This window comes from Aptenodytes patagonicus, chromosome 3, assembly GCF_965638725.1.
Source record: "Aptenodytes patagonicus chromosome 3, bAptPat1.pri.cur, whole genome shotgun sequence".
Classification (NCBI taxonomy): domain Eukaryota; kingdom Metazoa; phylum Chordata; class Aves; order Sphenisciformes; family Spheniscidae; genus Aptenodytes; species Aptenodytes patagonicus.
In genome coordinates, this window is record NC_134951.1 from 688,690 (window position 1) to 701,495 (window position 12,806).

A 12,806-nucleotide genomic window follows, 5' to 3' on the forward strand; every position below is an offset into this window, starting at 1 on the left:
CATTGCATTTATTTCAAACTGTTTTTTTTCTCCAACTACAAGAGCCTGGTAGTCTTACACAGCACAACTGTGTGGCATTTGTACAAATTCTGACAATCTGCCCACAAAACCACACCTGAGTTCCAAGCACCCAGCGTGCTGGGCGTCTGTATTCACTTCTTCTCACAAATGGGAAGTCATTTAAGTAACTGAAAATTTCTTATCAGTTACTTTGCTCACAGGATCAGTAGCCTTAATCTTTCCTTGATTGATCGTTGATCAATAATCCCCCAAGTTCCTTTACAACCTAGCTGTGAGATGTAACTATTTTCTCTGTCACAGGCAAGTATCTTGCTGTAGCCTGTATAAAAATACGACGTCATAATGAAAGAGTTTACAATGGACACCTGGATTTGAAAAAGTTTGTCGCTGCCTTTGTCAAGCTTAGATGATTGCAGGCTGTTTTATGGAGTAGACAGTTTAACGAACCCTGGTTCATCCTTTGCAGCAATCTCAGGCAATCTGAAAACATCAGATTTCACGGGTGAGAGGAAGTATTACTCAGGGTAAAAGGATTCTGAAGAATGACTGAGAAGCTGGTGGACACGGTGTGGGACCTGTTATTGATCTAAGGGTTTCAAATTAAATTCATATGGGTATCGCATTACCTCTTGTGGATGCAAGTATTTCAAATGCATCTTCTAAATACGACTATTAGGAGATAATTATAAAGTCTGAGATATCATTCAAATGTGCAAATACCATTCTGGGCTTCAGGTTGGTCCTACATTGGTAGGACAGCCTGTATTTCTTTAGTGAACGAACTCCTCTGGAACACATGGAAGGAAACGTAACTGTAGTCGCTGCTCTCATTTCTGCCCAGCATTTTATTAACACCAAATTCTTACTCTCATCACCTTTGGAAGAGTTTTGGGTGTATGGTGTAGGATTGCAATGGCAAATGCTATTCTTCTCATAAATCCAGGGAGACAGAATTCATGACAGCATTTGCATGCTGCTATTTACTTTGATGAGAGGTACCTGTCCTCTCTGTGAAGTTATATGTGGTTCTTAAAACCTCTGCACTTAAAAGGAAAAAAACCAACCCAAACCATTAATTTACTAGTCAGCACTCTTATGTTTGCACTCCATCTTACTGGACAGGTATGAACGATTTGTGTCTTCCAAGATTTATTACTGTAATTCCTTTCTTTAAAAAGCCTAGCAGGTTCAGCTCCCTAGCTGCTCAGCAGCGCTGAACACCAGGGACATATCCCCTTTCTACTCAACTCTTGCAAAGGCTTTCTACTACAAACAGAGCGCAAAGACCTGGTGGGAGTCAACAGCGTAAAATGTAAGGCCTTCAAAATTGCTACAAAAAAGGCCCCAAACCCCATTTTTGCATGTGCATGAGAAAATGAACAGAGTTTATATTATTCTGTCCTCTGTAGCTTTCCTTCTCAGTAAGGAGTAAATATCTCAGGAAGAGAACAGTCCTAACTATTACGGCACAGAAGCAATGTGGAGATCTTTTCTTGGCCCTACTGGATGCAGCTCCCAATCTTCTGACAATAACGTAGTATGACCAAACCCCAAAACATTAGAGATCCCTGCAGAAACAAACTATAGAGTTTATCCAGGGTAAAAGTATTTTGAAGTATGGTGGAGCTTGAAAAGAAAAAAGACTTTTTGACAGTGAATTGTAACATAGGTCTGATGTTTTATACCAAACAGCAACAAGACCAAAGCTGAAGCTTTTCGAGCTGAGGACTAACGTTTTGAAAGTTAAAATGTTAAAAAAAATTTAAAAGCTAAGCAAACTCTCCAACACAGCTGAATTACCATTGTCTTCTGCTTTCCTGGTGCTCAGCAGGAATGCTAAAGCCTCACCAGTTCTGAGAAGATCATCCAAATGACAAGCCCCATTTTCTCTCAGCAAGAAAATTCGTAAGACGATGATCATAAAATCTGCTTAAAATCCTTAATATCACATAGGAACAGTAAAACCTTCTAGCACTGTAATTTAGTTTTCCTATGAATAGGCCACTAAACTTGAGAGAGCGCCATGCTGGAGCTTCAAGTCATAGAATCATAGAATATCTCAAGTTGGAAGGGACCCGTAAGGATCATCGAGTCCAACTCCCTGTCGGACTGGTATTTGTAATAAGGAGCATTCAGACCTCACCTACAGTATACCTTTTTTGGCTGACAGAAGAGGATTTAATGACAGCATTTAATTAAGCCCCCAAAAGCCAGTTTGGCAAGCCATTGCACTCCTCCATCACCCTCATTTGGAAGAGACTGTCAAAGAACCGTAAAGCTTGCATCTCATGGGCATCAGATTCCAGGTTCCTTGGTGCAAGGACCTCACGGTGTCATAGAAAGTCTGAACCAGTACTTCATCTGCCCATCACTGTGGTATATCAGTGTTCTTTATGATCAACAAAGAGGAGGAAACAAACAACAAAAATGGTTCATATAACTGGTGTATCCAGGAGAAGAAGAAATGATCCAAGAACCAAGCTGCAGATTTATCCTGCAAAGGTGTACAACAGGAAATCTGGTTTACTTGTTCTTTCTTTATTTTAAAAATATTTATTAAATAATGCCCAAAGCCTAAAAGAAAAGTTACATGATGGGAATATTACAAATGTTATTTAGGTTGTAGGTAGCTTTAACGAGATGAGATGATGATAGGCTTTTAGCCGGGCTTAATGTTGAGGGAAGAGCAACACACACTGTTTTCAAAAAAGAACAAAGTGGGCAAGAACCTAATTATCGTAACTCATCCATGTAACTCAACCTAATTATCCACTCATCCATAACTGAGTATTATCTCATATTTATTAGGTGCTCGTGTTCTTCCTAGCAGCAAGGCTGCACAGGTCAGCAGAGTCCTGCCAAGAGTGCACGGTCCCTGCGGACCTCTGCTCCTGCCGAGTGCCACAGGCTACTGCCTGCCATGGTGGGTCACTCTCCATCAGAAGTCAACGGGAAGCAGCAGGCACGTCTGGCTCACAGACCAGATACCGACCTGTGCTTGTACGAATCAACCTGCCTGGCTGTATCAGCAGAAACTCAGGAGGATCTGGGAGGGTGCTAACAGCAGAAAATGGGGAAAAAAGAGAGCTGAGGTAGAGCAGGTGGGAGAGGAGATGAAGGAGGTATTGGCTTGGAGAAAGGGAGGTGTTGTGTAGAACACTGATAACAGAGGGCCTGGGGTTGCTTTATATATATGGCTGTATATATATATTCACCTAAAATACATGTAATCACCCCTTCTTTTAAAAGTATGCAGTCACCTCACACGGAGGATTACCTACATTCAAGTACTAGGGCAGTACTGAGGCGAGATCTGGTATGTATGTGGAAGGGATTTTGTAAGGGGAAGTAGGCAAGGGGGCTGGGGACACGAGAGGTCATTTTCAGTCCCCGCTTTTATCAAAAAGAGGATGCATGATAGGAAATACCAGATTATTCCTTACCTCAGACTGATAGTCTGAGCAGATCAGCAGAGGGAGACAAACAGATGAAGTTGGGATCTTGAAAGTTGTGATCTTGAAAGTCTGGCTTGCTTTCCATTAATTTCTTCACTTTATTCATCTAGTCACCTTCTGCTTTTCTCTCTTCTGCTTTCTAGCTAACTGGTCTAGTGGAGCCAGCCAACAGTCACTCTGCTGTGACCAAACTGGCAGGCCAAACATGGCCCTGAGCAACTGAAATCCAGTAAAAGGGATTTTGTCTTCTGAAGACTGGCTTGAAGAAAACAAGAGTAGCCCAGTCAGAGCTTGTTTGAGCGAACACAGGCTAAGCTGCTGTCTAGCAGCGCGTAATTGCACTGGTTGCATGCCATCAGCCTCTCCTGCAATACTGAGCAGCTCGCATGCATCAAGTGACAAATGATGCATTCTCCTTTCTTCTCCCTCCCCATTTATTTTTCTTCTTTAAGAAGAAACAGACTTGGATTTCAAGAATTGACTCTGAGGTCTGCCTCAAGTTATTTTGTCCCAGTAAGACTTCAAGCAAAGGCATTTCCCCTAAAAATGTTAATGGAATGTATTTGCATTCATATGGCGAGTGACATCTATTATAGTAACAAGCCTGCAGAAGGCAGTTCTAACATTTTATCTAATTTGACAAAAAGCAGAAACTGATGGACTGAGTCAGATCCATTGCCACATAGTCCAATGGACAATTTCCAGCAGTGACCACTGCCAACTACTTCAAAGAAAAGCGTAAGAAACTTTGCATTAGGCTGTTGTAGTATGAACAGTCTGTATCTGGGTTCCTCTTAATTTCTAGCAGTTAGAGCATGTTAAAAAATAAAGCACATCATTACATCTGAGAGGTAGGGCTGGAGAGGACATCAGGAAAGAATTTTGGTTACATCAACCTCTCTCAAGTATTCCCAGCAGATACTGGTCTATCTTGGTTTTAAAATCTCCATTGACAAATACTCCATAACTCCTTTACGGTGGCTTGTTTCCATTCTCTACTTTCATTCAGGCCCAGATTCATAGAAAAATATAGTTGGGAAGGAACCTCTGGAGGTTTCTAGTCCGCGCGCCGCTCAAAGCGGGGCCAATTCACAGCAGGTTGCTCAAGAACTTGTCTAGTTGAGCTCTGAATGCCTCCAAGGAGGAATGTTCCAGTTCTTCTCTGGACAACCTCTTGGACACCAATATTTGACCATTACCATGGTGAAAAAGTTTTTCTTAATATGTAGTTGGAATTTCCCTTCTTGCAACTTCTGTGTTTCTGTTGCTTCTTGTCCTTTCACTGTGCACCTCTGTGGTGGGTTGACCTTGGCTGGCCGACAGGTCCCCGTATGTCCGGCTCATCAGGTAGCTGCAGACAGCAGTAAGATCCTCCTTTGCTTTCTCTTCTCCATCCTGAACATACCCAGCTCTCTCAGCCCCTCCTCGTATGTCATGTACTACAGCCACCAACCATCTTAGCGGTCTCTGCTGGGCTTGCTCCAACGTGTCCATGTCTTTCTTGCACTGTGGAGCCCCAAACCAGACACAGTACTGCTGATGTGGCCTCACCAGCTCTGAACAGAGGAGGAAAGTCACTTCCCTTGGCCAGCGACCCTCACTCTCCTGGCTGCACTCTTGCCAGTGGTGGGCTGCTTTGCTGCAAGGGCACACTCCTGACTCCTGCTTTGCACCAGGACGCCCGGGTCCTCTTCTGCAAAGCTGCCTTCTAGCCCGTGGGCACTCAGCCCGCACTGCTGCATGGTGTTACCCTGTCTCAGATGCAGGACTGGCACTGTGTTATGTTGAACTTCATTAGAATTGTCAGCTCATTTCTCCAGCCTGTCAAGGACTCTCAAGTTAATGCCACGCAGCTGCAGTGACTTACTGACTTATGTGTTACCTGTTTTAAAGGTTCCTGTGTATTCATTTTGAACCGATCTGACTCCTCCAACTTATCTGCTACAAAGAATACGTTACATGATGCACCTTCAGCAGTAAAGACTGATGCAAACAACTCATTGAGCTTCTTTGCTACGGTCTTTTCATTCCTGACTACTCTTTTGTACATCTTGGTCACCAAAAAGTCTTACTGATTCCCTAGTTAGATTCCTACTCTTGATGGTATTGAAAATCTTTTTACCATAGACTTCAGCATCCCTTGTGAAGTGCTCTTCAAATTCTTTTCCCATCCCTGAATTTCCTGTTAACGTTTAACCGGCCATGTTTACAGGCTTTCTTTTCCTTTCCATTTGGGCAAGCTCTCCATTTCTTGAATGCCATCCTTTCCTCGGGACATCCTCCTTAGCTTTCTTATTGACCCATGAAAAGAGTTTTTTGTATGGTTTTGTTTTCTTTTTGAATTTTGACAGACAGATTTCCTAAGCTTCTAATACAAGATTTTTAACAGCATCCAGGCAGCTTACAGGCTTCCTGCTTTTTGGACTGATCCTTTTAGGATTTTTTCTAATAGCTTCATTTTTACGTAGTTCCCTTTCTTGAAACAGAGTATCTGCATACTGGATTTACTTGGTGTGCTCTCTCCTGCTGTTAAAGCTAAGTGTGTGATGGTTAGTACTACAGATCAGCTAGCGCAGTTAACATCACTCAAACTCAGGACCAAATCCAGGAGCGCATCTTTTTGTGGATTCTAAAACTAGTTGTTCAAAGAAGCAGCATTTATTGCATTCCAAAGTGTTTCTGCATCTCCCTCTGAAAAGGCACTGATTTAGTCTCTATGTGGGTAGCTGAAACCTCCCACTGTTACTTACCTGTCCTAAATTCGCAGCTTGTCTTATCTCACTTAACATTTCCCGATCACTACCACCATCTAATGAGGGGGTCAGTATTTCTTTTCTATTATTAAGAATTTGGAATTTCAACCCACAAGGATTCTGCAGTTCTTCTCTTTTTCTGTGATATTTTTATGCTGTTACACTGTGTATTTCCTTTATGTACAATACCGTTCCCTTGCCTGCACAGCCTACCGTATCATTCCTGTAAAGCTGGTGGCCTGGTCGCCACATACTCCATGAGCATCCTTCTCCTACTGGATCTCTGAGACTTTTATTATATTGGGGTTTTTATTTGATGTTCCCCATTTTAATTCCATACAGGAAGAAAAAATGGTTCCCTTTTTTTTGTTTTGAATTTCCCAGCCTCTAATTTACTCCTGTCTCTCTGTTCTAATGTTATAAGAAGAGTATTAAGAAAAAGACCGTGGCTGAAAAGTCTCAGCTATTCCATTTCCCACAAACAACGAATCCTCAGAAGCGAGCCCCGCAGACACGGCACGCCATCCCAGAGCTCAGCAGGATGTTTCTCCACCAAGTTGCAATGGCCAACTTGGACAGCAGTCATTCAAAGTGCTGGCTAGGGAAGGGGGATCTCCTGTTGGCAAGAAATAATTAGAATCTGCCATGAAGCAGAGCACTTTAAACTCGGATTCCTTCAGAATATGAAAAATATATTCATTTCAGCTGATTAGTATTTCTGGACTGTGAATAAACAGTGGACCCAGTAAATAACCTTTAGATTCCTTGCTGCTAAGCTTCAGTCGCAATGGAAACACCCTATTATTACTCTTACGTCCTTTCTCTACCACACTTCAATCCCTGGCAGCACTTGTGACATCTACCCTACGATGCAGCTTACTTGGATGAAAAGAAAGCACTAATTTGTCACAGGTCTTTGAAAAGTCTCAGTAAAGTCTAAATGCTGCTTTCTTTACATCCAAATAAGTTGCTTCATTTTTGACCTCTTTCAGAACTACAAAGTACACGCAAACAGGTTGAGGTGATTTACAGATTTTTAAACGATCAGGTTCTTTCAGAACCAACATCGTGACTGTTTAGTTTTCATAATACTTCTTTATTACTACCAGAAAAAGTCAAGTCATGAGTAAGAATCCTTCCACCATCTTCCAGAGTGAAACTGATTCAGCACTTACTGTCTCAACAACTTCTTTAATTTTATATGACGATTACATAGAAATCCCCTCCTTTTCCATCTAAACCAGAAAGTTTGCACTGTGTTGCTTTAATATTTCAACATGAACATAGTCTAGTGAACTGAATGACTTCAGAAATGCAAACATACTGTTTGACAGAGATAATGGGAACTGACAGTTAAAAACGTTTAAAAAGCATAATTATTTTTTATTAAAGTTTTACAAAAGGGAAATACCTGGTCACATCCATATGACAAAGTCAGATTATTGGCTGAACACACACTGAAGGAAGTTATGAGGAGGCATAAGCCTACCTTGCTGGAAAGGACTTGAAAGTGTTTATACGAGAAATATGTAATGAAAAGGTGAATGAGGACACCGACGTTAAGACGCTTCTCTAGCCATGCTAACATGCGGCAGGACACACACTCTGCCATGGTGGTAAGATGCTTAGGAGAGGTCATCGCTACTGCTGGAGGTTGTGGAAGACGAGGGCTATATCTGAAATGGTATATGGATAATGATATGTTTTGCAACAGCGATCATGTAGAGCAGCAATGAGGGAGAGACGTTGGAGCAGCCTGGTCAAAGCTGTTATGGCAGGCCTAAGGGCGCGCACCTTTGATAGACAGAAAGGGTAGCCAGGTTTTTGAGCATCTGCTAAGCCAAGCTGCTTCTAAGCAGCATACTCGGTGGAAACGTTGTAAAATGGCAGCCATAATTTGAGGGAGATCCACTGCCGCTCAGTAACGTGGAAGATTGTTCCCGCAAACACTGCTCTCCTTTTGTATCTCCCCATCCAGCTAGACTGCAAGTATTCCATGGAATTTCAGTAAATTCTTAATTGCCATGATCTCCTACAGCGATTTTCTGTTAAAGCAGTATTTATTTTTACCAATTTAAAATTGGTTGGGCGTTTCCTTTAGTTTCTTCTATTGTAAGAGACTGCAAACGTAAAAAAGACCTTCCTTTCTCTCTCTCAGGCTCCTTCCCTCTGGAATAAATATATTCCATAATGTTTGTTCCATGATTTGTTTTCCTCAGGTATCTACGTATTTATCTCTTCTCTAGACTAAGTAGGACTAATCTGCTTATTCTCTTGTCTCCTCTGACCTCATTTCTAATAATTTGTGTTGTTGTTTCCCGTTTCCCTGCTCTTCCCCTGCTGCCTGAGAACGCAGTATTTCTGCTGAAAATGAGGAAAGCATGCTGCTCTTTTGCATCAGCTGAATAAACAAAAAATGACAATTTCACGCAGCTATTAGCATTAAGCTACTAATTAGACTCTGAAAAACACCTTCCATATTCCACGGTCGGTAAAGAGGGATGAATATTCACTTACTGCATTTCCAGCTTCGGCAGCCAGCCGGGCGGCGTATCTGGCAATCAGCCTGTGCTCCTCGTCCAGCCTGCCGGGGCTGTCCAGGACACTGCTGGGGAAAAGCCAAAACACCCCGTCAATATCCGCCGCCTCTAGATATTACTCATACTGGGGGATGACAGAGAAAAGGATGTATTATTGCAAAGAGACAGCGATGGGAAATAGGAGAGTCACACTGGAAACAATCTAGATTGTTCCCTTTTTCATTCCGCTTCCAAAGAGGGGACTGCTCTCCAGACTTTCTGCCTAGTAGCATTTTCTCCAGGATTCACATATTCCAGTTTTAAATGATTAAAATAATTTGTTTTCAACAATTCATAAATATGTATCATTAGGAACAAATTTAATTTGTTTCTGAGGAACTTTTCTGCAAACCCTTTTGGTTTACTCAAGGTAAAAAGAAGCAAATCGCTCAATGACAAAGGAGAAAAGCTTTGTCCTCAGGAGATGTAGGATGACAAGTGTCAAAGTCAGGATGATTTCCAGGAGGAAGAGCGGGGGGAACCAGCTGACCTGAGAAGAACGGACTCCGTCACTGAACAACATCAACTTAAATGCAAATAGTACTTTGTAAGTCAGCCTGACTTACACCTGACTTACTACCACCTTACAACACCCAAACGTACAAGACGTGGTAATTTGAGACTTGGTCCTTCACACCTCAGCTAGCAGAGGATGAAACGGTTCCAGCTGCCTCGTATTGCCTCGTGCAGACAGGCTGTAGCTGTCTTGGAAATGTTGGTGAAAGAGGTATTAAAAAATATTTCCAACAATCATCAGCAACAGCGGCAGCACCATGAGGTGACAGAAGAAAGGGACATTGAATTTTGAAACAGGAAAAGTAGAGACAGCAAATGGGACAGATCCCCAAGATTAGGACGTGAAAGGCAGCACCTGGATCTTTCTCGCGTTTAACACGGGCATCGTCCCCTCTGTGCATGTTAATCATTAACGTGATTAATCCAGCCTGGTAAGCCAGTTAGTGCCTGGAGCGCTGGATCAGTTTCTACTATTCACAAATAATTGTCTTTTTAACTATAAACACACAGGGGGACAAACGATAATTTTCAGGTTGTATTAATTGAAACCAGCCAACGTTAAGATCTATTACCAGCTCCGTTTTGGTGGCACAGTGGCCTGGCCACAAAGAATCAGCAGGGGAAAGCCAAATGAAAGAGCAACTTTTTAAGCCACCATCCAGCCAAACTATTCAGTAGTTGCTTGTTGCCTCACTGCTGCAGAAAGATTTCTCATCACGGTCTCCCTTTAAAAGGGAAGCCACTGAATTAGTTATATAAACCAAACCATTATTGACTGAAAACAACCAGGATTGAGGTGGAAATGAGCAATGTCCTTCATGTTGCAACACAGCCTTCCTAATGCTGTCCTTGGTGTTCCATGCGGGATTCACAAATACCACAAATAACACAGCGCTGTACCTGTATGCGCTTACAGCGAAATTCAGGATCAGGATCACGCCACAGACAGTAGCAAAGAAAGAGACACACGCCTAGTGCGCGGCAAAAGTTGCTTTTAGTCCGCATTACCACTTCACAAGGTAATTTACATTTCTTTAAGCTTAATTTCACAGGTTTATGTTTACATTATTTAAATTTCACAGATTTATGTTAACCATATTTAAAGAACCAAATCTATATTGCATACATTATTTAAAAATGTAGATTTAATTTCTTTTTTGTAATGCCGAATTTAACAACTTGATCTTTTTTAAGACTCTGAAAGTCTGCCAGATGATGCGTTTGAGATGGCATAGAAACATTGGACTGAATATAATAGATGTACGACTACAATTTACACAGATGGGTCTACGATGAGTATAAATTGCACTATTACACCTCTGCGTTTGGCCTGCTGGATTAAGACCTGAAGATACTCAGCGAAACAGTGCAAAGGAAGGAGCTGGCGAAAGGTGAGCTAAACCAGTGGGAAAACAGATTTGAGAGAAGAAAAAACAGAGTCTTTACACTAGGCTTGATGAACTTCTCACACGCCTTCATGCTAATTCATTTTCTGATTTTTTTTTTTTCTGGTGAAGGAGAACAATCTTTCCCATCCCACTTTCTGAATTTGCTATTGTTTTTGTTTAGCTTTCCTCTGCAATTTTGTCTGTACAAGTGTTTTTCTGCTTTTATAGGAATGCAGATCATTCTGGCATGATATACCAGAGATCTGGGATCTCCTAATACCTCTCCCAGCTCCTGGAATTATTACCTCTTCTTATCTAAGTGAATTAGAAAACAGTTATTGACAATTTCTTACTTTCTTGAAGAAAACCTGTAATTTAAAAAAAAATAAATCCTTTTGTGTTTGCTTTTAGAAATATTTTACAGATGGAGAGGAAGCGGAGTTCAAGTACATCTCCTGGCCCTCCTGCGTGTTCTTTAATAGAAACCAGTTTGAACAAATGAACCACTACTGCAACCTACAGCTCTGTCGGATTAACAGAGAGGGCATTAAACACAACCTACAAAATACCGCAGAATTCTTTACATCGCTTCACGGAGGAAAACCCACTTCTTTGTAGTTTTAATTTCTGTGGAGACATTGCGAAGTATTCCTACCCTGAAAACCCGTCCTCGATAGGAGTCCTGCGGAGCTCCCTGTCCTTTGGGACAGCAGCAGCACTGCAAACTGTGAACCTTCCCCCTGCCAAAATGAGTCCCATCGGCATCCAGTGCTGCCTGTGCGGAAAGGGCCCGGAGCGACAGCCAACACACAAACTAGAGGACAGCAGCTCACGGAGAACAGGAAAGGTAGCAAAGGGGAAGAATAAGCCTGGCTTAAGCCCAGAGCTCAGGAGGGAGGAGGGAACGTGAGTGAGCGTTCAGAGATTTTCACAGCAGCAGAATATTGGAAAGGTAATATTATAGATTTCCCTATCTCAAAAATACCGTGCCAGGTGGTTTGGTCTGTTTTGACAATGTTGTGCTACTTATACAGCACCGATTAGTCAATCCGTGAGCTCTCCCACGTCTTCCTTTGGAGACGCAGTGGGTAACACAGACAGAAAGGTCTGACTAGGGCAGGCTTTGACATGCACGAGGAAGCGTCATCCTCGGGACAGCCCGGGTCTGTCGCAGAGGCACTGAGACAACGGGACAGAATCAAACTGATTGGAGCCACAGAACATGAGCACCCCGAGGGGAGACAGGGAGGGTGAAGTGATGCGGATTTTTAGGTGTCAATGGAAATGTTTGAGGCAACGTGATAAACGCATACGGGAAGTATTGCTTCTGCAGGCACTTTGATTCGACCCAAACGTGCGCAGGCACTTGAAAGGGACGTTTGCAGCCTCTGCCCTCCACTGCTGCGCTGGCAGTGGTGTCGGGGCAACGTGATGAGCCAGCAAAGGAAATTGAATTGGCTTAAGACTGGCCTGACAAAACAATAACTTGTTTTCTGCCAGGGCAGTTCCCTGAGCCAGCTCAGCAGGTGGCTGCGTAAATGCGGGAGTTAACACAAAGGCGAGAGCGGGTGCACTGGCGGGATGAACGGGGCAGGGGGAAAAAGGGGAAAAATCAGCACCCCGCCCTTACATTGGCTTGAGGCTCTCATGAAACCATGCCCAGAAAAATGGGGGCAAACGCAGTCTGTAAAGAGAAAGCCGAGATGCCAGTGCCCTGTTGTCAAATACTAACACAAAAATGAGCTTGGACGACCAAAGTATTGGCTAAGGATGGGCGATCAGTAAAGGATGTAAGAGGATGATACATCATGGGGGGAGGTTTGAGATCTTAGGCTCCTTCCAAAACTGCTTAGGAATTCGTGATGCTGAGAAGTGGCAGAGGACAGCAAAAGAAGGCATGGCTTAGCGACCATGAAATGATAGTATTCTTGATTCTTGGTGAAGTAAGGAGGGGGGGCAGCAAAACCGCAACCATGGACTTCTGGAGGGTGGACTTTGGCCTGTTCAGGACGCTGGTTGAGAGAGTCCCTTGGGAGACAGTCCTGAAGGGCCAAGGGGTCCAGGAAGGCTGGACGATCTTCAAGAAGGAAGTCT

General features: G+C 42.9%; 1 protein-coding gene across 15 annotated transcripts in view; it reads right to left on the reverse strand.

Annotated features, from left to right (window-relative positions):
• DTNB (dystrobrevin beta) overlaps positions 1-12,806 on the reverse strand; it is a 222,173-nt gene that overhangs the window by 80,025 nt on the left and 129,342 nt on the right. For 8 of the 15 annotated variants that reach the window (XM_076332466.1, XM_076332465.1, XM_076332461.1 and 5 more), the window contains one exon: positions 8,747-8,834. In XM_076332466.1, coding sequence (XP_076188581.1) covers positions 8,747-8,834 — 88 coding nt within the window. Of the gene's footprint in view, positions 1-8,746; positions 8,838-12,806 lie in introns of all 15 variants that reach the window. The other 7 variants (XM_076332463.1, XM_076332458.1, XM_076332456.1 and 4 more) reach the window with 1 other exon arrangement.